Source organism: Pogona vitticeps, chromosome 5 (assembly GCF_051106095.1).
Source record: "Pogona vitticeps strain Pit_001003342236 chromosome 5, PviZW2.1, whole genome shotgun sequence".
NCBI lineage: Eukaryota > Metazoa > Chordata > Lepidosauria > Squamata > Agamidae > Pogona > Pogona vitticeps.
In genome coordinates, this window is record NC_135787.1 from 90,260,702 (window position 1) to 90,287,834 (window position 27,133).

General features: G+C 42.3%; 1 protein-coding gene and 1 long non-coding RNA gene across 6 annotated transcripts in view; one reads left to right on the top strand and one right to left on the bottom strand.

Moving 5' to 3' along the window:
- CC2D2A (coiled-coil and C2 domain containing 2A) overlaps window positions 1-27,133 on the bottom strand; it is a 144,341-nt gene that overhangs the window by 3,077 nt on the left and 114,131 nt on the right. For all 5 annotated transcript variants that reach the window (XM_020806583.3, XM_073001050.2, XM_073001051.2 and 2 more), the window contains 5 exons: window positions 22,956-23,159; window positions 21,714-21,803; window positions 20,949-21,062; window positions 14,533-14,667; window positions 12,852-12,974 (listed from right to left, as the gene is read on the bottom strand). In XM_020806583.3, coding sequence (XP_020662242.2) covers window positions 12,852-12,974; window positions 14,533-14,667; window positions 20,949-21,062; window positions 21,714-21,803; window positions 22,956-23,159 — 666 coding nt within the window. The remainder of the gene's footprint in view (window positions 1-12,851; window positions 12,975-14,532; window positions 14,668-20,948; window positions 21,063-21,713; window positions 21,804-22,955; window positions 23,160-27,133) is intronic.
- LOC144589451 (uncharacterized) lies at window positions 6,931-14,997 on the top strand. Its single transcript, XR_013545553.1, has 2 exons — window positions 6,931-7,042; window positions 14,837-14,997. It is a non-coding gene; the product is annotated as an uncharacterized LOC144589451 (long non-coding RNA).

Genomic DNA, 27,133 nt, shown 5'->3' on the forward strand with positions numbered 1-27,133 from the left:
AGTCCGTTGTGTAACTGCTCATGCAAGGAGGAAGCGAAAGGCTTGTTTAAAGCAACTGGGCAATCTCCAGCTTGCATCAGCCTGTGGAGCTGCTACACTCAGCAAAAAGGAACAGGATGCTAATTACTTATTTCAATGTGAGCTTTTGTTGATTACAGTCCACTTTCTTAAGCATGTGGTTTATATAAACAGTTCATGGGAGTAGGATAGGGAACAGGTATAGGTGATCACAGAACCAAAAGGAAGGCTAATGATGTAGGTGATCACGGAACAAAGAGAAGGCAATTAGCCTTCAGAGAAATTACAGAGTCAACCACAGATGGCCAAGCCAGCAGAGCCTCAAGAAGACGCCTTGAGAACTCTTTTATTAACATAGCACGATTCCACAAAATGTGAGAATTCAGATAGGATACTAGTTACCTAATCGTCACTAGGATTGGCCAGAGAAAGTCTTTGAACTTATGAACTAACTCTAAGGGAAAAGGCAGACTGAGGTGTCACCCCACCCACTGGCAGCTGTCGCTCTCTGCCAGGAGAGTTTGCTCTCACTGAAACAGGTAAGAGCTAATGGCCTTGGGCAGAAGCTTCCCACAAACAGCTAAAATGGAAAAAAGGGAGACAGATACACTGATGATGAATGTCTACAGTGAAACAGTATTATTTACACTGCTAATGAACAGCTGAAATATTGATTAAACAGACATCCTATTAATAGCTTTAAAAATCAGCTAATTGTGACATCTCTTCTCCATCTAATTTGCTTCCCACTTCTCTACCATATACCATATTTTTCCATTAATATGACACATATGTATAACACACACACCCATTTTAACCCATTTGAGCCCAAATGCCTGAGCACCCTCCGGGCTGGCAAGTCCTCTGGAGGGTGGCCAGGGGACGCCTTTCCCCCCCTCCCCAAATATAGCCCTTCACCCTGTGCTCCGCTGCTCTCTGCCCTGCTCACTCACTCTCCTGTGGCACCGTAGGCACTCAATGGGCAGCAGCGATTTCACACTGAGGGGTGGCCAGGTGCAGCTCCTCCTTTGCCTCCTCCTCCTGCTGCTGTCACTGCCTGATCACTGCCTCCAGTGCCACTTGCAGGCTCCCTTCAGGTGGGGGACAAGGTGGCGATGTGAGCTTGAGCTGAACCCAGGCAGCAAGTGCTCTGCACCAGGCTGGCATGGGCAGCAGCATTGGCATGGCTCGTGTGCTTACAGGGAGGGCTCTGTGTGCCAGCTGTGGCACATAGGTTCAGCTTCCATGTACAGGATGATCCTCAATGTTTACTCTAACTATTTTAGGAAAAAGTGGTCTCTTATATACTGAAAAATACAGTACTCTATATGAACTATTATGCTCCAAGTGTTTAATGAATGGATACTAAATCACAAAAGCTCACACTGAAATAAATCTGTTAGTCTTTCAGATGTCACAATAGTTTTGTTTTTCTCCTGTTGTTTTACATGAAAACTCCTAGCTATAATTTATTTATTTTAGTTTTTTAAAAATATATGTTTATCCCACCTTTCTCCTTACAAATAACCCAAGGCAGCTTATTATTAAAAAGACAGTATGTAGAAGCTAGAAACAGTGGGTATACAAATATTTCAAAACAACAACAAATTAAACAAGTATTACATTAAAAGCAGTAATGAAATCAATACCAAAACACATTTAAAACAAGAGAGCACAACCATTCATTAAAAAAAACCTCTCAGACCACAAGTTAATTGAGGAAGGACAGCAATAATGGGGGCAGCCTAGCTTTCCATGAGAGGGAGTTGCAGAGTCTGGGAGCAGCAACAGAGAAGGCTCTCTCCCGTGTCCTCACCAAGCACACCTGTGAAGGTGGTGGGATCAAGAGAGAGGCCTACCCTTGATGATCTTAATGCTTGCAAAGGCTCATAGAGGGAGATGCAGTCTTTTAGATAGCTTGGATTCAAGCTGTTTAGGGCTTTATAGCTTAAGAGCAGCACTTTGAATGGCGCCCAGAAATGGATTGACAGCCAGTGGAGTTACTGTAACTGGGGTGGGGTGGGGAGTTGTCACATGATCTCTGTAACCAGTCCCAGTCAGCGCTCTGGCTATTGCATGTTGGAGCCGTTGACATTTCCGGACACTTTCCAAAGGCCCCACATAGTAATCCAGTCGAGATGTAACTAGAGGATGTGTCACTGTGGCCAAACCAGCCCTCTCAAGAAACAGGTGCAGCCAGCTCACTAGTTTTAATTGTGCAAAGGCACTCCTAGCCACTGCCCAAACCTGGGCATCTAGGCTCAGAGATGAATCCAGGAACACCCCCAAGCTGCACAACCGTGTTTTCAGAGGGAGCCTAACTTCATTCAGCACAGGGTGCAACCCTATTTTTTTCCTTGATCTGCTTTTCAACTGACCAGGAGCACCTCCATTTTATCTGGATTAAGTTTCACTTTATTCGCCCTGATCCAGTTCATTATTGACATCAGACACTGAACCAAAACAGCTTCCTTGGATTTAGATGGAAAGGAGAGATAGAATTGGGTGCCATCAACATACTGGTGACATCGAACCCCAAAACTCCAGACAATATATCCCACCGGTTTCATGTAAATGTTAAATAGCATAGGGGACAAAACAGATCCCTGAGGTGTTGAACAGGGTCCCCCAGTAGTCCCCCAGCACCACCCACTGAGTTCTCCCCCCCCCAGGAAGGACCAGATCCAATACAATGCCTCCAAGTCCCATCCAAGAGAGATGGCCCAGAAGGATGCCATGGTTGATGGTATTGAAAGCCGCTGAGATGTCCAGCAGAATCAACAGGGACATACTCCATCTCTCCAGTTCCCAGCATAGGTTGTCCACCAAAGCAACCAAAGCAGATTCTGTCCCACAATGAGGCCTGAAGCCAGACTGATGGATCTAGATAATCGATCTCATACAGGAACCCCTGGAGCTGAAAAGCCAAATTCTGCTCCAGCACCTTGCCCAAGAATGGGATATTAGAGCCTGGTTGGTAATTATCCAGTATTGTGGGGCCCAAAGAGGGCTTTTTCAGTAATGATCTTATTACTGCTTCCTTTAAGCTTGCTGGGATCCTCCCCTGCTGCAAGGAGGCATTCACTACCCCTGGGACCCACTCAGCCAGTTCCTCTCTGGCAGTTTTATAAGCCAGGAAGGGCAAGGGTCCAGGACACAAGTGGTAGCCTTCACCAGTCCAAGGATCCTGTCCACATCATGTTGGAAAAACTGAAACTTATCCATCAACACTGGACAAGCAGGAGCCATAGTTACATCTATAGAAATTGTATTAATTATAGCATTTGAGTGGAAAAGAACATTTTTTCCTGCAAAGTGCTGTGCAGATTTTTCAGAGCTACCCAGTAGTCACTCCTTCATGGATTGCTGCCTTGTCGTGGCGAAGGGGCTTGAGTAACTCAGAGAAGCTATGGGCTATGCCGTGCAGGGACACCCAAGACGGACAGGACATAGTGGAGAGTTCCGACTAAACGCAATCCACCTGGAGTAGGAAATGGCAAGCCACTCCAGTATCTTTGCCAAGAACGCCCCATGATCAGAAACAAAAGGCTAAAAGATATGACGCTGGAAGATGGGCCCCTCAGGTCGGAAGGCGTCCAACATGCTACTGAGGAAGAGTGGAGGACAAGTACAAGTAGCTCCAGAGCTAATGAAGTGGTTGGGCCAAAGCCGAAAGGACGCTCAGCTGTGGACGTGCCTGGAAGTGAAAGGAAAATCCAATGCTGCAAAGAAAAATACTGCATAGGAACCTGGAATGTAAGATCTATGAACGTTGGGAAGCTGGAGGTGGTCAAACAGGAGATGGCAAGAATAAACATCGACATCCTGGGCATCAGTGAACTAAAATGGACAGGAATGGGCGAATTCAGCTCAGATGATTATCATATCTACTATTGTGGGCAAGAATCCCGTAGAAGGAATGGAGTAGCCCTCATAGTCAACAAAAGAGTGGGAAAAGCTGTAATGGGATACAATCTCAAAAATGATAGAATGATGTCAATACGAATCCAAGGCAGACCATTCAACATCACAATAATCCAAGTTTATGCACCAACCAGCATTGCTGAGGAGACTGAAATTGAACAATTCTATGAAGATTTACAACACCTTCTAGAACTGACACCAAAGAAAGATGTTCTTCTCATTCTAGGGGACTGGAATGCTAAAGTAGGGAGCCAAGAGATAAAAGGAACAACAGGGAAGTTTGGCCTTGGAGTTCAGAACGAAGCAGGACAAAGGCTAATAGAGTTTTGTCAAGAGAATAAGCTGGTCATCACAAACACTCTTTTCCAACAACACAAGAGGCGACTCTATACATGGAAATCACCAGATGGGCAATATCGAAATCAGATTGATTATATTCTCTGCAGCCAAAGATGGAGAAGCTCTATACAGTCAGCAAAAACAAGACCTGGAGCTGATTGCGGTTCTGATCATCAGCTTCTCATAGCAAAATTCAAGCTTAGACTGAAGAGATTAGGAAAAACCACTGGGCCACTCAGGTATAATCTAAACCAAATCCCTTATGAATACACAGTGGAAGTAAAGAACAGATTTAAGGAACTAGATTTGGTGGACAGAGTGCCTGAAGAACTTTGGATAGAGGCTCGTAACATTGTCCAGGAGGCAGCAACGAAAGCCATCCCAAAGAAAAGGAAATGCAAGAAAGCAAAGTGGCTGTCCAACGAGGCCTTAGAAATAGCAGAGAGGAGAAGGGAAGCAAAATGCGAGGGAGATAGGGAAAGTTACAGAAAATTGAATGCAGACTTCCAAAGAATAGCAAGGAGAGACAAGAGGGCCTTCTTAAATGAACAATGCAAAGAGATAGAGGAAGATAACAGAAAAGGAAAGACCAGAGATCTGTTCAGGAAAATTGGAGATATTAGTGGAACATTTTGCACAAAGATGAACATGATAAAAGACAAAAATGGGAGGGACCTAACAGAAGCAGAAGACGTCAAGAAGAGGTGGCAAGAATACACAGAGGAATTATATGAGAAAGATTTGGATATCCCGGACAACCCAGACAATGTAGTTGCTGACCTTGAGCCAGACATCCTGGAGAGCGAAGTCAAGTGGGCCTTAGAAAGCCTGGCTAACAACAAGGCCAGTGGAGGTGATGGCATTCCAGTTGAACTATTTAAAATCTTGAAAGATGATGCTGTTAAGGTGCTACATTCAATATGCCAGCAAGTTTGGAAAACTCAACAGTGGCCAGAGGATTGGAAAAGATCAGTCTACATCCCAATCCCAAAGAAAGGCAGTGCCAAAGAATGCTCCAACTACCGTACAATTGCACTCATTTCGCACGCTAGCAAGGTTATGCTCAAAATCCTACAAGGTAGGCTTCAGCAGTATGTGGACCGAGAACTCCCAGAAGTACAAGCTGGATTCCGAAGAGGCAGAGGAACTCGAGACCAAATTGCTAACTTGCGCTGGATTATGGAGAAAGCCAGAGAGTTCCAGAAAAATATCTACTTCTGCTTCATTGACTATGCGAAAGCCTTTGACTGTGTGGACCACAGCAAACTATGGCAAGTTCTTAAAGAAATGGGAGTGCCTGACCACTTTATCTGTCTCCTGAGAAACCTATATGTGGGACAGGAAGCAACAGTTAGAACTGGTCATGGAACAACTGAGTGGTTCAAAATTGGGAAAGGAGTACGGCAAGGCTGTATATTGTCCCCCAGCTTATTTAACTTTTATGCAGAATACATCATGCGGAAGGCTGGACTGGAAGAAACCCAAGCCGGAATTAAGATTGCCGGAAGAAATATCAACAACCTCCGATATGCAGATGACACCACTCTGATGGCAGAAAGTGAGGAGGAATTAAAGAACCTTGTAATGAGAGTGAAAGAGGAGAGTGCAAAAAACGGTCTGAAACTCAATATCAAAAAAACTAAGATCATGGCCACTGGTCCCATCACCTCCTGGGAAATAGAAGGGGAAGATATGGAGGCAGTGTCAAATTTTATCTTCCTGGGCTCCATGATCACTGCAGATGGAGACAGCAGCCCTGAAATTAAAAGGCGCCTTCTTCTTGGGAGGAAAGCGATGACAAATCTTGACAGCATCTTGAAAAGCAGAGACATCACCTTGCCAACAAAAGTCCGAATAGTCAAAGCTATGGTTTTTCCTGTCATGATGTATGGAAGTGAGAGCTGGACCATAAAGAAAGCAGACCGCCGAAGAATTGATGCCTTTGAATTGTGGTGCTGGAGGAGGCTCTTGAGAATCCCCTGGACTGCAAGGAGAACAAACCTATCAGTTCTAAAGGAAATCAACCCTGAATGCTCACTTGAAGGACAGATCCTGAAGCTGAGGCTCCAATACTTTGGCCATCTCATGAGAAGAAAAGAGTCCTTGGAAAAAACCTTGATGTTAGGAAGGTGTGATGGCAAGAGGAGAAGGGGACGACCGAGGATGAGATGGCTGGACAGTGTCTGCGAAGCAACCAACATGAACCTGACACAACTCCGGGAGGCAGTAGAAGACAGGAGGGCCTGGCGTGCTCTGGTCCATGGGGTCACGAAGAGTCGGACACGACTAAACGACTAAACACACACACACACCCAGTAGTCAACACTATCTTCCTGTGGGCTGTGATGTAAGAGGCCCTTGACCACACAGAAGAGCTCCGCTGGGCAACTTTGTGCAAATGCAGTGGTGGCAGCATAGAATGACTTCTTCGCTGCCATCACTACCATGGAATAGGCCTTCCAGTGTGCTCTAGCCTGTGTTTGTTTGGATTCACTCTGCCATTGTAACCCTAGCCTCTATCCCATTTTTTCATCACCACCAGCTCCCCATTAAACCAGGGCACTAGTTTAGCTCTGCCACATGGGAGGAGACGCTTAGGAGAGATTGTGTCAACCACCTTGTTCATTTCCCCATTCCAGAGGTCAACCAGAGCTTCAGCAGAATCACCTGTTGAGACAACAGGAAACCATTTGGATCCATCAGCCTCCTGGGGTGGACCATCTTAATTAGTCCTCCACACCTGCAGAGACTCCAAGTTCCAGTAAGTTTAAACCCTATCAGATGATGATTTGTCCATGACAACAGAGAGTTCTCCTTCGTGGTCTCTGTGAATGCACACTAATGGACTTACCTTAATCTGTGCCTGAGCAGAGCAGTCTCGGAAGCTTCTATAGCTTTAAGCACTTGGTGCCAGGACCTCCCCTACACCGGCTAGATAACTCCGCCCCTGGCACCTAGTGCCTCAGTTCTTTTTTCAACCGCCAGCTGCAGCAGCAACTTCATTAGGAACTTCACAAGTGAAAAACAATTCTATTCCTTATCTTTCCTTTTCTTTGACCTTCCTTGTTCTTTCTTCAGTAACAAGTTGTTTCTTCTGCCTGGGGGAAGAGCACCAGCTGGTGTTGTGTATTCTTTGTAAGAGCTTTACAAAGCTGGCTTTGGAGCCCTCAGGGCTTTTCTCTTTTTAAAAAAAGTCTCTTTTACCTTCGTAACAAGGCTACCCCCAGGCTCAAGAGCAACAGCGGCACTATAAACTTCTTTGCAATCTTCCTCTTTGTGTCAAAGAAGAAGAGGACAACATCTGAGCTAAGTCTGCAGAGAGCTGGGCACCGAAGCTGGAGATATCCCAGCAATATAGGGTAGCCCTAGCTTTGCTCTTGGGAGAAGAAAGGGGCCCCTGCAGTTTCTGATGCCTTCCCCACCTGTCAGTGATATTCCTGACTGGGGTAAAAACCTCTTTAGAGGTTGGTAATTTGGCGCTGAACAGCCCTCCTTCATCAATGGACTCGTTCTCACAGCTGCTAAGTCTGGAGAGAGCTGGGTGCCGAGGCTGAAGATATCCCAGCAACATACAGTAAGCCTTGGCTTTGCCTTTGGGGAAAGGGCCCCCTGCAGCTCCCACCTATCAGTGATATTCCTGACTGGAGTAACACCTCTTTGGAGTTTGATAAATTGGCACGAAAAAGCCCTCATTTATCAATGGGCTCGTTCACACAGCAGCCTGCAGTCTCACCTCAGCTGCCAGTGCCTGCGTAGGCTCATAGGAAAAGGACTCATAGGAGTTGACCCAATCACAGGAATCCTGTGGCTGTCAAGCAGACCCAAGTATTTTTCCTGCTCCTCAATAGGGTCCTATCACAGTGACAAGTTCAAGCAGGACCAGTGCCTTATTTTGGTATAGGAGCTATGAGTCTTATCTGCCACCCTTTCTGCCACCACCGCCTCCCCACTCTACCTAGCGCTGTTCTGAGCCACAGGCCGAGGAACGCTTTGTGCCCCCACCTACGCCTCAAAGGAATAATGTTCCCTCAAACTCGGATCCGGCAGCAAAGTGTCCCCAGGTTCAACCGAACCCTCTGTTAACCCAATTCAGCCTTCTTTGTCCCGGCAGCTGTTCTTGAGACTGATCTTGGTCAGGTTCACACTAATACTTATCCCCTGATCGTCAGAAGGACTTACCTTATTCAGGTTGGGACTCACAAGAGTCAGAGGGGGAGGAAGATTTTCCAACCAATCTTCCTACACCCATATGAGTGGCCACAGATAGTCACTCTCCTTTACCGTTAGAAGGTTGTTCTTCATATTCCCAACTGATACAGAGAACACAAATAAGGATATCTTTGGTTGGCGTTTTTATTCTCTGGCCGCCATGTAGCCAATTACTCCATTCCATGGGTGCTTATCATTACCGCTTATGGAATTTGGCACTGACCTTCTGCTGGTAGCTCCTGTACACCTTTATAGCCAGGGCCTCTCATATCACCAGGAGGAAATGGGGCTTGCACGTCATGAGCACATTGCTGCTCGGCATGCCTTGAAACCAGCATCCAAACAACTGGTGGATCGAGGACCTGCCGTTTGATGGTGTAGGGCTGACTGACATTATTCTTGATAAACTGCTCAAGCTCCAGAAGACAGCATGGTCATTTGCAGCACAACAACCTCGAGTACCTGGAGGTGTTCTTACCAGCCTAGGGCATCCCAGGAACATCAAAGGCCCCAACCCCAAAGTTACCAACCACCACCCCCTAGACATGTGGGCAGGCAGCGCCCTGACCAACAAAATCGCAGGCAGGACCGCAAAACTGAGCAGTCTCTTTGCTGCACCTGATTTCTCTGTCATTGACCAATCAGTCTGTTTGACCCCTTGTCTTTCCAAATTGGTGTTCCTTCACGTCTAACACTTCAGTACTCTCTATCATAGCTACCAGCTATGCCACTGAATTCGATATACCCCCTGTCACAGGCCACGTTAAGGCCACCCCATTTGGAAGATGAAATTCAGGTCTTGTTAGGGGACGATGCTATTGTTCCTTTGCACCATCCCCCAAAAGGATGGAGGCCTCTGACCCATCCTTGATCTTGGAGGCCTGAATTCTTTTATTACTCCACAAAGATTCCGTATGGCTTCCTTGAACTCTGTTATTCACATGTTACGTCCAGGGAGTTGGTTTACCATGATTGAACTGTAAGATGCTCATTTTTATCCTAGCATCCGGTCAGACCACCAATGCTTTCTCAGGTTTTCAGTAGGAGGAATCACTGTTTAGCCATATTTGGATTTCTGGCTCCTGGTCGCTGAGTCCAAGTCACAACCTTGTAAACACACTGTCTCTTTTGTCAGCGTTAGGACTAAAAGTCAACTTAGAGAAGTCGACTTTGCAGCCTACACAATGTGTAAATTATATTAATGCAACTTTGGATGTTTTCTTGAAGCAGGCTTTTTTTCCTGACAACAAGATTGGGAAAATGCATGGTTGGTTATGCTCCTTATCTTCAAGTGCTTGGTCCCTGCCCTACAGGTCCAGCGACTTCTGGGGCGGATGGCATCTACCACAGCTGTGGTACAGCATGCTTGACTGAGGATGCGCTGCCTTCAAGCCTGGTTTCTCTCACTCTTTCAGACATTTTGCAACCACCCATCCAATTGCTCCAGGTGACTCTGGAGCTTGCTGCACAACTGAACTGGTGGAAATCCCCCCCCCAACCTATGGCTAGGGAGACCTTTTGGTCTCTTGATCCCAATGGTTCAGTTAACTGTGGATACCAGCCTGTCACGCTGGGGGTGCTTGTCTACACACCATGCTGTCCATGGCCGCTGGTCCATGATAGAAGCTGGCCTGCATATCAATATGCTGGACCTCCTGGCAATCACCAAGGCCTTTCAGCCCTTCAAACCCCTACTCCTTGGTCAGATGGTCCAGGTCGCATCAGACGATGCCACTGCAGTTTATTATATAAACAAGCAAGGCAGCACTCATTCATTACGCCTTCTCTTTCACACCAGCGACCTTCCGGAATGGTGTTACACTTGCCACATTTTATCCAGTGTCTGTACATTTGACAGGCAAGAACAATTCTGTAGCAGACCATCTCAGCAGACTACAGTTCTGTTCTCACGAGTGGACTCTTGCCAATGCCATCTTTCGCTGCTGCTGTCATTGTTGGGGGACTCCAGACATAGACATTATTGCATCCTGGATGAACAAGAAGTGGGCAATGTTCTCCTCCTGGGACAGCATCAGCCACAACTCCCTAGGCAACGCCTCCCTGATGAATTGGTCACAGGGCCTCCTCTACATGTTTCCACATTTCCCCCTTCTTCAAAAGACTGTCATTTGAGTCTGACATGAGAGTGTGAACATCATGCTTGGTTGCCTCGCCAGCCATGGCTCTTGATCCTGCTCTCAAGGGCCGCGGAATACATCAGGCTGCAGCTGGTCCCTCATCTACTGTCTCGAGACAGATATTAGGTATTTCATCCGGACCTCAAGTCCCTCCACTTGATGGCTTGCAGACTTTCCGGGCTGTAACAGACATGCTCAATCATGCTCTCAAACCTTCTACCACCTTGACCTACTCCTATAATTGGTAGGCGTTCCGTCACTTTGCATCAAGACTACATTCGCCTACTAGGCCAACGTCTCTGGACACACTTCTTCAGTTTCTCCTATACCTGTTTCACCTGGGACTGGCCCATTCTACTTGCAAGCTATTTCTCCAAGGCCTGGAAAATATGTGCCCTGCCTATAAGACCACTAACACCTCAGTGGTCTCTTTAATTAGTACTTCAGCGGCTTATGAGGCCTCCCTTCAAGCCCTCGGCACCAGCATCACTCTGCTTGCTAACCCTCAAGACTGCCTTTCTCCTGGCGAGAACCTCAGCTCATAGGGCTGGAGGACTGGCTAAGAGCAAAACCTCCTTTCTGCAAAGTAACCTTACGGCCAGACCTTACCTTCTTGCCTAAGGTATCTTCTGCCTTCCATTTAAACCAGCCAACTGTCCTTCCTGACACAGCCCTGCATGTGAAGTGTGCTCTGTCATATTATGTGCGCTACATGACCACTTTTCGTGCCTCACAACATCTCTATGTCATCTTTGCTGGCTCCTCCTTCAAAGCACCAGCTTCCTCTCAGAACATCTCTAGATGAATAATCCAGGCCATCCATCTTGCCTATAACTTGGCAGAGACTCCTCTTCCAAAATCAGTGAGAGCTCACTCTACTAGATCTGTAGCATGCTCAATGCCCTTTCTCCATGGAGTGGGCATCGTGGATGTCTGCCGTGCTGCCACATGCGCCATTCCGTCTACCTTCATCTCGCACTACCTCCTGGATGTCCGTCCGAACACTCAGGCTGCAGTAGGTCGAGCTGTCCTGGCTTCTGCATTTTCATGCTGTCTCTCCTCCTGGTTAGTCAGCTTGCCAGTCACCCATTAGTGTGCACTCACAGAGACCACGAAGGAGAAAAAGAAGTTACCTGTAACTCTGGTTCTTTGAGTGGTCATCTGTGAATTCACACTCCCTGCCCTCCTCCCCTCTGTCCGTCAAATGTGCCATTGCAAGCTGGGCAGTGGTGGTCGGTTCCTTTGAACTGAGGCACTAGGTGCTGGGGGCGAAGTTATATAGCCGGTGTAGGGGAGGTCCTGGCACCAAGTGCTTAAAGCTATAGAAGCTTCCGAGAATGCTCTGCTCAGGCGGAGATTAACCCATTAGTATGAATTCACAGATGACCACTCAGAGTAACTTGTTTTAACTCCACACCCAGATCACCAATATCTACAAGTGCAGAAAACCAGGTCTAAAGTGTGCCCTGCAGCATGAGTAGGGACAGAAACCATTTGAGACAAACCTGTAAGAACTCTTATCTTTTGTCTTAACATCCCTGATTAAACAAAGGAACATGCTGGCAAGCCATAATAAATGTATGGCGATAGCATCTGTAACTCAGTTAATTAAGCAACCAAGCAATATATCCATGCTAAGTATAAGTTTTATCTTGGCTGCCTAAGAAGTAAGACCCATCGTGCTGTAACATACAGTCTTATCACCTTGCTGCAACATCATGCTGGTGGACATGCCACAAATCTAGACTCAAGTATCTGTGTGCTGGGCAGCTGTAAATCATTTTCACATTTCTGCCTTGTGGATTAAAATTTAATTATTTTGACTCATTTCCTTGGCATGAAGAATGCAAAACTTTGTGACTGTTACCCATATTATTCTTCTACTAATATATTAAGCTGTCCATAACTATTTAACAGTCTGCTTCAGCATCAACGTACTATAATATGTCAGAAATAATATTTGAAGCACAGAAACCTTGTATCACAAATAAATGGTAGAATGGATACCTAACAAGTAACTTGTTCAATGGAGAGCATATACCACTTAACAACAAATGAAGCATATCTATACATTTCCTAAATTAATTTTACTTTTTCCTTCAGTTATTTCAAGAACCTGCCCCCTATTGTCTCCCTTACAGAAGTCAATACAATTTTAAAAAGATGAAAGACTTCCTATATTTTCTCTGTGCTACAAAGTTGTTTGAATGAAATATCTAATACCTGTACACTGGAGAGACCAGGAAATGGTAAACTTCTTGAAAAAAAAGGTTTCCACAATTTAGGTTTGCTGACATCGAAGTTTATTCTTAGTGGGGAATCATACTGTTGAATATTGAACCAAACCTATAAGACAATAACCTGGTTAATCATTGTTCCCATCTTAACAGCAAATTAATACAAACCAGTTTTGCTTGCATTGGAGAATTACACTTGCTGAGGTAAAGCTGGCCCTTGCATATGGCTTAGTGGCACTTTGTTAGTGGGGATTTCTGCATTTTTCTAAGACAAGAGTACATGATAGGTTTGTTATTTGGATTGTATACAAGGACTACATGAAGTTTTTCTGTTCTTTTTGTTGTTGTTTGTTTTTTCTGTTTTCCTCCCTACCCTGCAAGCTCTGTAATGTCCCAATGAAGAATCCTGCTATACTCAAAAGCTCACATATTTTTCATATTTTACTGGCCCTACTCTTGTTTTTGGATTTTCAGTGTGGCTTTTTTTATGAGATTTTTTTCATGTTCCCTTTGAACACCTGAACTTTATGCCAGATCACAAAGTACTTTTACAAATTCCCTCCATTTCAGATGCACTTTCCTGTTAGAATTTTGGGGAGTAGTACTGCTGGGAGAAAATATATCTCTTGGTTTCACAACCCAAGTCTTTATGATTCTAGTCTATATTTGTGGTTCTTAACCTTTGTTACTCGGATGCTTTTGAACTGCAACTCCCAGAAACCCCAGTCAGGACAGCTGGTGGTGAAGGCTTCTGGGAGTTGCAGTCCAAAACTCCTGAGTAACCCAAGGTTAAGAACCAGTGGTCTATATCATGACAGCATATATTTCCTGCTTTCTCATTCTATCAAAACCATACTACTACACAGTGACATATTATACCAATGTTTGCATATATCAACATTTAGCCAGTGCATAGTTACAGAACCCATCTTCACCTAAAAGAGCATGAAAGTGGATGGCTACAGACCCAACCTGAAGCAGCCAGTTCTAAGAGACCACATAGATTTTAAATGCAAGTCTTCAGCCAAATGGATGATTTCAAGAAAATACACCAAGTTTTAAATATTGTTCCACATTAGAAAAACATCTCACTTTCCTTCATTCAACATATATCTGTTGTGTAGTGTTAATATGGAAATAAAGGCATATACAACCCATTAACACTAGAGTTTAGTTCCTGCCTTTTTGTGGTTCGTCAAAAGACAAATTCTGTCACCCTACTACTGTGAAGCACATGTATATGTGCACATGTATGTGTTTGTATGTGGGAGAGGCAGGTTTCAACCTTTCTCACCAGAGCCATGATGCAGAAGCAAGGGAGGGATATACAGTAGTATTGTGCTAGTCTAAAACAGGAGTCTGCAAGACTGACTGGCATCCCAGCTCTTGCAGGACTGATGCCAAGAAAGTGTTAAAGCAGACACACAAAATAAGCCACAGATTTGCAACACTATCTTGGGTGCAGAAATTCATGTGACTTATTTCTGGCCTTTCCAGTTAAAGAGTAAATTTCAGATTCCAGCAGAGCTGTGAAAGATATCCTGAAGAACCACCACAAGTCTATCCATGATTTTGGCTTACTTGTGCCAATGGTCTGACTCCCTATAGTATGGCAGGTACATGAGTTCATAAAATAAAAGAGCAATACATGGATGTGAATTACTTACATTGTCACAGGATATTAAGCAGCCTACATTTTGCAGTGGGCAGAAAGCATCATACTGCCCATAGAAACGGCCACAAGTAGGATTCCAAATTATGTACTGTTTTTGTTCCCAGGTTAGCACATATGCAGTTGGTCCCTAGGTAGAAAATTTTTAGAAATCTCATAAATGTTGAATTTTACATACAATATTTAACGAACAGTGACTGGGACGCCTAATAGTATATTACATTTTGTAGAAACTAAGCCATTTTCTTTACAGTGTAGGCTATTTATTTATTTAAATTATTTCTAATTTATCTTCTCAGGTATCCAAAGTGGCTTACAATAATAAAAACAAGTCCATAATTTGTGGATTGCATTAATGTACAATAACAATGGAGAAGAAACAATTATATTCTAACTGCTAAAAAGTTCTGTATAACTGGAAACTTTGCTTAATTTTCTGCTCATAGATGATACAACAAAATGATACAATTTGTGTTCATTTATTTGGAATTAATTAATACCAAGATCAAGAGAAGATTCTACAGTGCTACTATAGTTAAAGGTTGTATGTACCCACCCTAATTTGGGGTGTATATTTTGGATTCAAAAAACCTACTAGTTTGTGATTTTTAAATAGTGGTTTATAGTGAGTACTAACATCATTGTATATGCTGCCTTTTTGTTCTGTTCTGTTCTTGTTTTCTTTGTTAGTTCAAATATATAATAAAAAGTAAAAAAGACAAGAGAAACCCCCTCCACATACTAGTGAGTCTCATAAGCTCTCATGAGTTTAAAACTGTGTCCAGTGCAAGAGAGCAGTTTGCTAAAAAAAACAGTTTTTATAGTGTGACCAAGGCTCTGTGCCACAGCATAAAGGTTGAACTTCCAAAGAATCACATAATAGTGTTAAAGAAGCCACCCATTCTTAGCCTCAAAGCCATTACCCCATTGAATTATAGGTAGAATAATAACGTTGGCAGATGTTCCAGGGCTTTTTAAGGACCTCAGCAAGATAATGCAAGATTAGGGAACCTAGCCCCTCTGAGTGTTTTGGATTTCAACTCTGAAAAACCCCAGCCAGCATAGCCAAGGTATAAGGAGAAATAGGCAAAACATTGGAAAACCAAAGGTTTCCCAACCTTAAGATGTGCTTTCAATATTTAGAAAGCACTAAATAGACCTGCTCATCATCTTCAATCTAAGGGTGACATACAAATTCAGTAAGGGAAGATAGCCTACAGCTGACTACACATCTTCATGTTCCCATAACACCAGAATGTTGAAAGAACATTCCAACAAAGTGATCTAAGACTCAGCTGTGCTTTTTAAAAAGAACAGTAAACTTTTTTTTTTGGTTGTTGTGGGTTTTTCGGGCTCTTTGGCCGTGTTCTGAAGGTTGTTCTTCCTGATGTTTCGCCAGTCTTTGTGGCCGGCATACTTTTCTTAAGCTGGTTGGATAGGTATCTGGCTGCAGAGCCAGAGTTTGGGAGTTTGATCTCCCACTGTGCCTCCTGTGAGAAGAACCAGCCTGTACAGCCAGGGGCAAGGTGCACAATCCCAGGGCACTCCCAAAAGAAGCAAATGATAAACCACTTCTGAGTATTCTCTAGGAAACCATGAAAAGGCTTGCCATAAGTCAGAATTGACTTGACAGCAAACAATTATTGTTAATAATCATTATGTGCTGTCAAACCAATTCTGACTTACAGGAGTATTTTTTTTGTTTGGCACCAGGTGTGTGGATTTCTCTCTCTCTTTTTTTTAGTACAAATTCTCAGAAGTTGTTTATTAGTCCCTCCATCTGTGACCATGCAGTTTGCCCAATAAACAACCTCACACATGCCCTGGGTGATTTCAGCTGGCTGCTTTCCCAGAAGGCACAGGGGGGGGGGATCTGAACTCCAATCCCAGGCTTTGCAGCAAAGTGCTGTAACTGACTGCACTGTGCCAGTTACTTTACACAGAGAGAGGTCTAAATAAGATTTGTGGAAATGTATAATGCCCGTATTCTAGTTCCACTAGAGAGAGTTATTCCTACACACAACTTCCTTAACAAAAAGGCCAAGGGCAGTAAACAGTTCACAGCTCTAGGCCTTTTGATTCTTGACTCCTAACAGAGCACAGATGAGGAATACAGATGAGGCAGACCCAGGGAGTTTGCAACTAGACTCCGCTAACAGGGAGGGTTTACAGGAAATTCATGGGGAAGAGATAGGAAGGATGGAAAGGTCTACTGGAAAAGACAAAAGAAAAGCAGACACCAAGAAGGCAAAGGCAAAGAAAAAAAACCAAAATAAATGAAAAGGGCATTCATAGACAAACAGATTAAAGCAAAAAGCTAACAGGTATTATGGAGGGAAGAGGCACTTCAGTTGTGGCGACTTGTGAAGTTTTGAGAGTAACATGGCATACACACTGAGCAAGTGCAAACTGGTGGCACTATTAGAAGAAAAAGTGAGAGAACTAGAGCAGCTAGTTCCCAGAATTAAGGCCATAAGGGAATTGAATATAGAATCATGAAGTTTGAAGCAGCCTATAAGGCCATTGAATTCAACCTCCTGCTTAGAGCAGGAATACAAATCAAAGGATATCTGTCAGGTGATTGTCTTGAATGCCTCCAGCGCTGGAGTACTCACCACCTCTTGAGGCATTTGGTTCCATTCCCATATTGCTATAACAGTTAGGAAGTTTTTTCCTGATTTTTAACTGAAATATGGCTTCCTGTAACTTGAGCTCATTGTTGTCTGTCTTGCACTCTGGGATGATCAAGAACAGACCGGCCCCTCCTCTGAAATACAGCCTTTCAAGTGCTTGTAGAGTGTTATCATAGCTCCCCTCACTCTTTTTTTTTCTCAGTTAAAAATGCCCAGTTCTTTCATGCCCAGATCATAGGGCTTAGTTTCTAGACCCATGGTCATCCTTGTTGCCCTCCTCTGAACTTGTTTCATTTGTCAGCATCCTTGAAGTCTGGTGTCCAGAACTGGACACAGTACTCAAGATGAGGCCTAACGAGTGGCAAATACAGACAAACTAGTACCTCGCAGGATTTGGAGACAATACAGCCTAAAATAGCATTTAACTTTTTTGTAGCCATATCACACTGTTGGCTGATATCCAACTTGTGATCTCCAACAACTCCAAGATCCTTCTCAACTACGGTATTGCTGAGCCAAATATCTCCCATCTTGTAACTGTATGTTTGGTTTCTTTTTCCTAGGTGGCACTGATCCCTGTTGAATTTCATTCTGTTGTTTTCAGCCCAATGCTCAAGCCTATCTAGATCACTTTGAATTTTGTTTGTCTGCCAGGATGACAGAAAGAAAATCCACCTGATTTTGTGTCATCCACAAATTTCATTTAGTATTCACTGTATCCTCTGATCCATGTCATTAATAAAAATATGGAAAAGCACTGGGCCCAGGACTGAGCTCTAGGGTACCCCACTTGTCATCTCCTCCCATTTGGAGAAGGATCCAGTAATAATCACCCTCTGAGTTCAATTCTGTAGCCAACTGTGTATCCACCTGGCACTTCTTTTATCCAGCCCACACCTAGTTACCTTGCCAATCAGAATATCAAGGGGCACTTGGTCAAAAGCTTTTCTGAAGTCAAGCTGTAATTTGTCTTAAGCATTCCCTCTTTCTATTAGGGGGGTTACCTGATTTAAAAAAATGAGATCAGATTAGTCTGGCAGAATTTGTTCTTGACAAATCTGTGTTGGCTTCTAATTACTGCATTGTTTTCTAGGTGTTTGCATAGTGACAGTTTTATAATCTGTTCCAGGATTTTCCCAGCAACTGATGTCAAGGTGGCTGTAGTTTCCAGGTTCCTCCTTTTTGCCATTTTTTAGACAGACAAAACATTTCTTCAATCTTCTGGCACCTCACCCATTTCCCTTTATTTCAAGAATATAATGGATAGTGGTTCTGAGAGTTCTTCAGCCAGTTTGTTTAATACTCTTGGATGCAATTCATCCAGCCCTGGAGATTTGAACTCATTCAAGGTAATAACTATTTGTTTATCAACCTCCAGCTGCAATCTCATCCCTTCCAACTGCACTTCATATTTGTCTGGAATCATAGTCTGTCCTTTGGGGGAAGACTGAGCTAAAAATGAATTGAGCACTTCTGCCTTTTCTTTGTCCTCTGTTATCATTTTCCCATTTCCATTGAGATGGAGGAAACTGTTTCTTTTGTCTTCTACTTTGCACATACCTGAAGAATGCTTTTTTTGTTGCTTTTAGTGTCTCTAGCTAATCTCAGGTCATTCTCAGCTTTTGCTCTCCCAATGTTGCCCCTGCAATTTCTTGTCTGCCTTCGTGGCCTGGCCTTCCTTCCACCTCCTATATGTGTCCTTTTTGTTTTTAGGTCCTATCTGAGCTTTCTGTGAAGCCACACTGGCCTTTTTTGCTCTTTCCCACTTTTTTTCTTGTAGGAATTGTTTGTAGTTGCCCCTTTAGAATTTCCTTCTTTAGAAACTCCCACCCTACTTGGCCTCCTTTTCTTCATAGAATCTCCTGCCATAGGTCCTTACTTATCCTTGATCTGAGTTCATTAAAATTGGCTTTTTAAAAATCCAGTGCATATGTGTGGCTACACTCTGCTTTGGTTTCCTTTGAAATCAAGAATTCTAGAAGAACATGGTCACTCGCCCAGAGTTCCTCTTACTGACACTTCCTCCACCAAGTCGTCTCTATTGGTTAGAATTAAGAATAACTAGTCCTCTAATTTATTTCATTACACTTTGTAGGAGAAAATTATCAGCCACACAGAATTTGCTTCTGAACAGATATCAGGATAACTGAAATCTCCCATTTTTGAAATGCTTGCAATTTGTTATTCAAAAGTTTCATCTCCATCCTTTCCTTGATTGGGCAGTTGATAGAAAACTCCAACTATCCTTTTGTTTTTTGCCCCAACTACACTGATCCAGATGCTCTCAATGAGCCAGTTTCTTCCTCTTTCAGTTGCTGTCTTTCAGACACAGGAATTGTCCCACCAAGTTTCAGTCATTCTTATCAAGTCACTGGAGTCATTGTATATCACAAGTTGAATATCAGCCAACAGTGTGGTGCAGCTAAAAAAAAGGGAAATGCAATATTATGATGCATTATACAGTAATTTAGTCTCCAAATCCCACAGGGTACTAGTTGCTCTCTATTCAGCACTGGTTAAGCTTCATCATGAATACTGTGTCCAGTTCTGGACACCGCAATTCAAGAAGGATGCCAACAAACTGGAGCAAGTTCAGAAGAGGGCAACAAGGATGTTCAGGGGGCAGGAAACCAAGCCATATGAGGAAAGACTTAAAGTATTGGGCATGTTTAGCCTTGACAAAAGAAGATTGAGGGGAGATATAACAGCTGTCAGAGGAGAGGGCAGGATCTGTTCTCGTTCATCCCAAGTGCAGGACATGCAGTAATGAGCTCAAGTTACAGGAAGCCATATTTTAGTAAAATATCAGGAAATACCTCCTAATTGTTAGAGCAGTATGGGAATGGAACCAATTACCTCAAGAGATGACGAGTGCTCCAGCACTGGAGGCATTCAAGAGAAATTTAGATAATCACCTAGCAGATATCCTTTGATTTGTATTCCTGCTCTAAGCTGGGGGTTGAACTCAATGGCCATATAGGCTCCCTCAGACTTCATTATTCTATGGTTTATTACAGTAAGGAAAAGAGTAATGGATTGAAAGGGGATGGTGATTTTAAAGAGGCTTTCAGACCCACCAGTTAAGTGATTAACAGCACTAAGCTTTTGTTTCACATCAAAAGTTCCTTCCCACATGATCCAACAGGATTCAGGGCTAGCACCAAATCCCCCACATTAAAATTATGACGCTTTGCTTTTGCAAGTACCCCGCTGGCCCTGAACATCATGCACCAATTGCCAATGTCAGCAAAACACCACCTATAGACATGCCCCTGTATTTTCAAGAACTTATCATAACTAAGCACACATGATAAAGGCATTGAACAGGGGAGTTGGACTCAATGGCCTTCCAACTTAATTATTCTATGATTCTGTGAAGGGGAAGAAGTCCAGCTGGGCAACAATGAATTCAGCCACTTCATTGTAGTCCACACCAGCAACATGAACTGATTGGGGGGTGTACTTCCAAGATATGAATCTAATTCAGGTGAATGCAGGGAAGCTTCTATCCTACCATGGAGCCTGACAAGTACATGGTAAAAATCAGTTAACACAGTGCAGTTACTTTTCATCTGGAAACTGAGACAGTACTACTAGTCAAACTTTGAGGGCTGGAGTTCAAAATTGGAGTTCTTGTTGCATCTCTTCTTAGGTACACAAAATAATTTTAAAATTTCCAGCTGCAAGATAAATCTATTGTTTGTGAGTCAGCAAACTGTAAATAATTTTTATTCTATCAAACATGAAATAATTTGATTACAAATAATAAATGATTTACCTCAGGAATAGCATTTCCAATAAGAAGCCAGGCCTTTTTGCCAAGAGCAAGAAAATAATTACACAACAGTACGGCATGTTCTTCTTCATCTCCAGCCAGAAGATCAAGGAATTGCTAGTGAACACAAGCAAATAATTTGAATTACCAATATCATCAGTTACTGTTAACTGCAGTATATCGGAATCCTGTAGTTGCTGTAGACAATTTTACTATTGTCCTTGATGTCATTAACATTCAGGCTGCCCTTTGCTATGTAATGTTTGGCATCCTTTTTCTTGCTGGCAATGCCGGCACAATATTGTGCAGCAACATCAGGCCATTTTCTGGTGTTATGAATCATGGATATAGAAGTACAATATTCCACTTTTATAAACCAAAAGTTTTTTGAAGAACTGAAATTCGTTTTCATTTGTTGAAATCTTTAGTCTGCAGTACAGTCTTTACTCACTTAATGGCAGACTTCAAAAAGAACCATTACACAGCTATTCAGGACAATGTTTCCTGTTAAAAGTCTACTGTATTCTGTAGAAACCAGCTTGCCAAAATTCAATTAGTAAAAGCTGCAACAGGAGCAACTGAGACTGGAAAGCAGCATGTTACAAGACAAGCAACAGGCAGTGGAAAACAACTGCAGAGGAACAAATTCCAAGGGGACACAAACACAACCTGAGTGGCATTAACCAGATCAGCTGTTCATAGAAAACTGAAGAGAAACTGAATAATTTATAGTCACATTTTAAAACAAAATCCAAGCCATGAACTTACATCTGATGTGCTCCATAAATCACAGATCCCACCAAAAGATACAGTATCAGGCAAGAAAGGAATCAAGGCAACATAGTGGGCCACCAGCTCCTTTACAAAGCAAACAGAAAGCAGTGCTGTCAGTCCAATGATAAAACTACTTTTAATTAAATTAACAGCAACATTTCAAGCAACTTAAGCCCAGCAATGACTAGAGTATATTTCGATTACACATCCTATTGTGTAGCACCCACCTCACAAAAGGAGTTATGTTACCAATAGTAGCAGACTAATTTAAAAGTTCCTTTTCGATTTCAAGGTGCATGCGAATCATGCACAATTATATTGTGCACCCAGAGTTTGATGTCAAGGTCCATGCAACTCATGTACAATTATATTGTACACTCAGAAATTGAAAAAAGATTACTTTAATTGGTATCATTCTGCCATTGCTAGTGATACCTGAAAAAAATGCAAAAGGATATTCACCAAAGAGTTACTCTCTTTTCTTGACCAGCTCTGGCTCTGCCTTAGGCTCCAAACCAATGTTAGCATAGATCAATTGAATTAATCAAATTTATGTTGACCTGACTTGTTAATTCCCCATTGATCCAATAACCCTACTCTAGATGGGACTAATGACTGGCTTTAAAAGTCTTACCAATGAATGTTTTGAATGTTTTACTTGTGAATTTGGTACTTAATTCTGTATTTCATTTTATTCCACATGTCTGAAGAAGCAGACATGATTCACAAAAGCTCACATTAAAATATAATAGTCTTGAAGGTACCACATGTTTTTGTCTTTGGGGTGTGGTGTTTGTTTTTTCCCTTTGGATTTTACCTGACATGCTTGCACAGACTAACACGGCTATCATTTCTAATATTTATAGGGTTATCAAAAAAGGAATGAAAAAAGGAAGCACAAAATATTGTAACAAAACATCTCACCACTATTTCTAATGCGGTAAATTGGGACAAAGCATACTAAAATGTTCTCCCATGCCAAGCCATGTTTCAGCCCACTGAGAACCCCATTAAAAAAAAGAACTTCCTTTGTACAATGTATTCTCAAAGGCTTTGTACAGGTTTGTACAATTTCTGTGTTTAAGTTAGTCATACAGTATCTCATTATACCAATGAAATTTGTTTAGGCTGGTTCTCTCTTCTTTGCTAATTTCTACAGAATTAAAGACTTTTCAACTTCCCTCCAAAGTGTCCTAGTCAGAATCTTATTCCACCACCTCCCCTGGAAAGACTTACAGAGGTTTCCTGTGGATTGTCAACATGAGCCTGCAGGAGCTCCTCTGGTGGGTTGAGAGGCTTGATGAATCTTGTGATAAAGACAATTTTTCCATTAATGTCAGTTACTGTTGTCAGGCACTGACGACTTGGAAACTTCAGTGCACATTCAGTTTGGTATCTTTCAGCTGCTTGGAGAAGTTTCTCTTCTTCTTGAGTGTCAAACTTGAATGAAATAATTTTGTTTATTAATGCCCTCCAAGTATTGATAAGTATCCAAATGGAATCTTCCCATCTGGCTTTAATGATGCATGCCTTAGTCACTTCTTTTGATTATCGTAATGCACTCAACCTGCAGTTCCCTTCAAGTTCCTTTGGGAATATCAGTTTATTAGACCAGTGCACCTGTTAGGATGAACTAGATAGGGGATGGTTATTCTATCCTTTAGTAGGGAAAAGGATGCTACCTTAAGCAGCTAAAAAGAATATTTACACTCCATTTACCTGCATTTTGACTCAGAAATTGGGCTTTCAGGTTCGGTGGGCACTTACATCCATCAAAGTAACTATACAGTTTTAAACAATATGAAGAGAAGTTCAATTAGAGTGACTTTTGCCCATCTGGTACTCTCAAGGTGCACAGGTAAAGTACCTACAGATTTATTGTCTCCAGATAATGGGAATTTTAGTCCAGTATGTTTCAAAATACTAAGCTGCAAAAGGCTGATTTAGAGAACCAGCCTGTGTGACACCAACACAAAAACATAGGCAACAATAGCCTAGAGAGAAATTCTGACCAAGATACTTTTACTTGATATTGTTGCAAGCCAATGTTGCCCAGCATGAACAAGCTCACTGCTGCCGTCATAAACTTTTATGACCAATTGCCTAGAAATTCCTCAAAATAATCAGGGAAAGCAATAGAACCAATTACCTTTGCATATCAAGATACCTCTTTTTCTGGATCTACACTCTATCTAATTCTCTTTTAATTTGCCCTTTTCTTGTCTTTCTTTCACATGTCCTTCTTAGAAACAAAAGGAGAAACTTCTTTCTTTACTCAAATTCCCACTATTTCTTTTGCTCATCTGCATCCCTTCTCTTTACCCTCCTCTTTTTATTAATTGTCTGAAGCCTCTGAAATTGAAATGCTAAGGATGAAGAGATACAGAATGAGACCAGAATGCAGCATTAAGGAGGGGAGGGGGGAATCCACAATCTCTCTTCTTTTCTTTTAGCTGGCTCTAAGGAAAACATAACCACGCTAGCAAGGTTATGCTCAATATCCTCCAAGGTAGGCTTCAGCAGTATGTGGACCAAGAACTCCCAGAAGTACAAGCTGGATTTCTAAGGGGCAGAGGAACTAGGAACCAAATTGCTAATATGTGCTGGATTATGGAGAAAGCCAGAGAGTTCCAGAAAAACATCTACTTCTGCTTCATTGACTACACAAAAGCCTTTGACTGTGTGGACCACAGCAAGCTATGGCAAGTCTTTAAAGAAATGGGAGTGCCTAATCACCTTATCTACCTCCTGAGAAACCTATATGTGGGACAGGAAGAACTGGATATGGAAACACTGATTGGTTAAAAATTGGGAAAGGAGTATGACAAGGCTGGACACTGTCCCCTTGCTTATTTAACTTATATGCAGAATACATCATGCAAAAGGCCGGACTGGAGGAATCCCATGCCGGAATTAAGATTGCTGGAAGAAATATCAACAGCCTCAGATATGCAGATGATACCACTCTGATGGCAAAAAGTGAGGAGGAATTAAAGAACCTCATATTGAAGGTGAAAGAAGAGAGTGCAAAAAATGGTCTGAAGCTTGACATCAGAAAAACTAAGATCATGGTCACTGGTCCCATCACCTCCTGGCAAATAGAAGGGGAAGATATGGAGGCAGTGACAGACTTTCTTGGGTTCCGTGATCCCTGCAGATGGTGACAGCAGCCACGAAATTAAAAGGTGCCTGCTTCTTGGGAGGAAAGCGATGACAAACCTTGACCGCATCCTAAAAAACAGAGACATCACCTTGCCGACAAAGGTCTGCATAGTCAAAGCTATGATTTTTCCACTAGCGATGTATGGAAATGAGAGCTGGACCATAAAGAAGGCTGACCACTGAAGAATTGATGCTTTTGAATTGTGGTGCTGGAGGAGGCTCTTGAGAGTCCCCTGGACTTCAAGGAGAACAAACCTATCCATTCTAAAGGAAATCAACCTTGAGTGCTCACTGGAAGGACAGATCCTGAAGCTGAGGCTCCAATATCTTGGCCATCTCATGAGAAGAGAAGACTCCCTGGAAAAGACCCTGATGCTGAGAAAGTGTGAAAGCAAGAGAAGAAGGGGACAACAGAGGACAAGATGGTTGAATAGTGTCACTGAAGCTACCAACATGAATTTGACCCAACTCTGGGAGGCAGTGGAAGACAGGAGGGCCTGGTGTGCTCAGGTCCATGGGGTCATGAAAAGTCGGATATGACTTAACGACTAAACCAGTGGTTCTTAACGTGGGCGATAATGCCCCCCAGGGGGCGATTTCATTTTTCAGGGGGGCGGTAGAATGAAAAGGGGCGGTGTGGGGGCACTGGAGCAGAAGGGGGCGGTAGGGGGGCGCTGGAGCAAGCCAAACCTGTGAAGATGGCTGCAGCCTTTTTACAGTGTGCATGAATATATATATTTTCCTCCCATTTTAATTTAGTTTCAGACTTTTTGTCTTGAAATTTTTAGTTCCTGCATTTGTTTTTATGCCCTTTTTATATTTCTTTTTGCGTCTTAAAATTCAGTTGCAACTAAATCATTAAATGTTACTTTTTGGGGGGCATTTCATTTTCTTGGAATTTAATTTTGTTTTCAGGGGTCATTGGATTTAAGTCTCTTAAATAAATAAATAAATAAATAAATAAATAAATAAATAAATAAATAAATAAATAAATAAATAAATAAATAAATAAATCATCACCGCGGGGAGGGGGGCGATGATAACTTCCTCAATGGCTCAAGGGGGCGTTTCTTTCAAAAAGGTTAAGAACCACTGGACTAAACAACAACATATTTATCCTTTGTTTCTGTTGTTTTCAAAATATTCTTCGTTTTCACCACCTTAAGTACTAATATTTTAGGCATCTTTTTTCCTCCTGTGCTGTGGCAAATATAACCTGTCCACATCACTTATTTGGATGTAATACATGATACATGTTCATTAGTTTCTGTGTTTTTCTATTCAATTCTTCACATTATTTTCAGTCCAAACTATTATTCCAGCTGGGTATCTAATTACTGGAACTGCTCATGTGTTTATCGCTTTAATTTCATTTCCACTATTTAACTTTTATTTCAAGATTTTCTGCAGTTTTTTGATATATTCCCATTCTGTCAGTTCTTTAACTTTTATGTGCAGGATGTTATCTGCTTCTAGTATTCCAAGATATTTATAACTTTCACCACTTGATAGTGATTTTATAATATTACCATTTTAAAACTATTCCATCTAGTTTTTGGATCCTACCACGCTGTATAGACAGAACTGCACATTTATCAATTCCAAATTTCATTGAATATATTCATTAAATATTCATACTGTGTTTAGCAGTAATTCTAGTTCAGTGGAAGTTTTTGCATATAGCTTTTGGTCATCCATGATTGATTTTTCTAGCTTGTTCTGAAATATGGCAGCCCAATCCAGTTTTATTAAGTTATTGACATATGGATTAGTGAAATGTTAAACAGTAGTGATGACAAAAAATCCCCTTGAAATATTCCTCTTTTGATGCTAACTTTGCCAAATTCTTCATTAAGACAGTTTTCCATGTTTTTCTTGAGGAACTTCTGAATATTTTTACTAATCCCAATTTTCCTAAAGATGCTGCTACGCCAGATGTGTGGCAATGTGTCAAATTCCTTTTTATAAACTATCCAGGCCATTATCATTATTATTCAAAAACACCTGGCACAGTCAATCAAAATTATAAAAACATTGACTAGTATTATATAGCATAGAGGTCCCCAACTCCCTGTCCATGGCCTGGCAGCTGAGCACCAATAAATACAGCCTTAACAAAACCTGAAAGGAAAATGTACTATAAGTCCAATTCTGAAACAAAAAGGTTTCATGATTTTGCTGTGATTTCTACATGGTAGGGAAACATTGTGACTGTGACTTTACTCTCTTGTTTACCTAAATTCTGCTGGGAA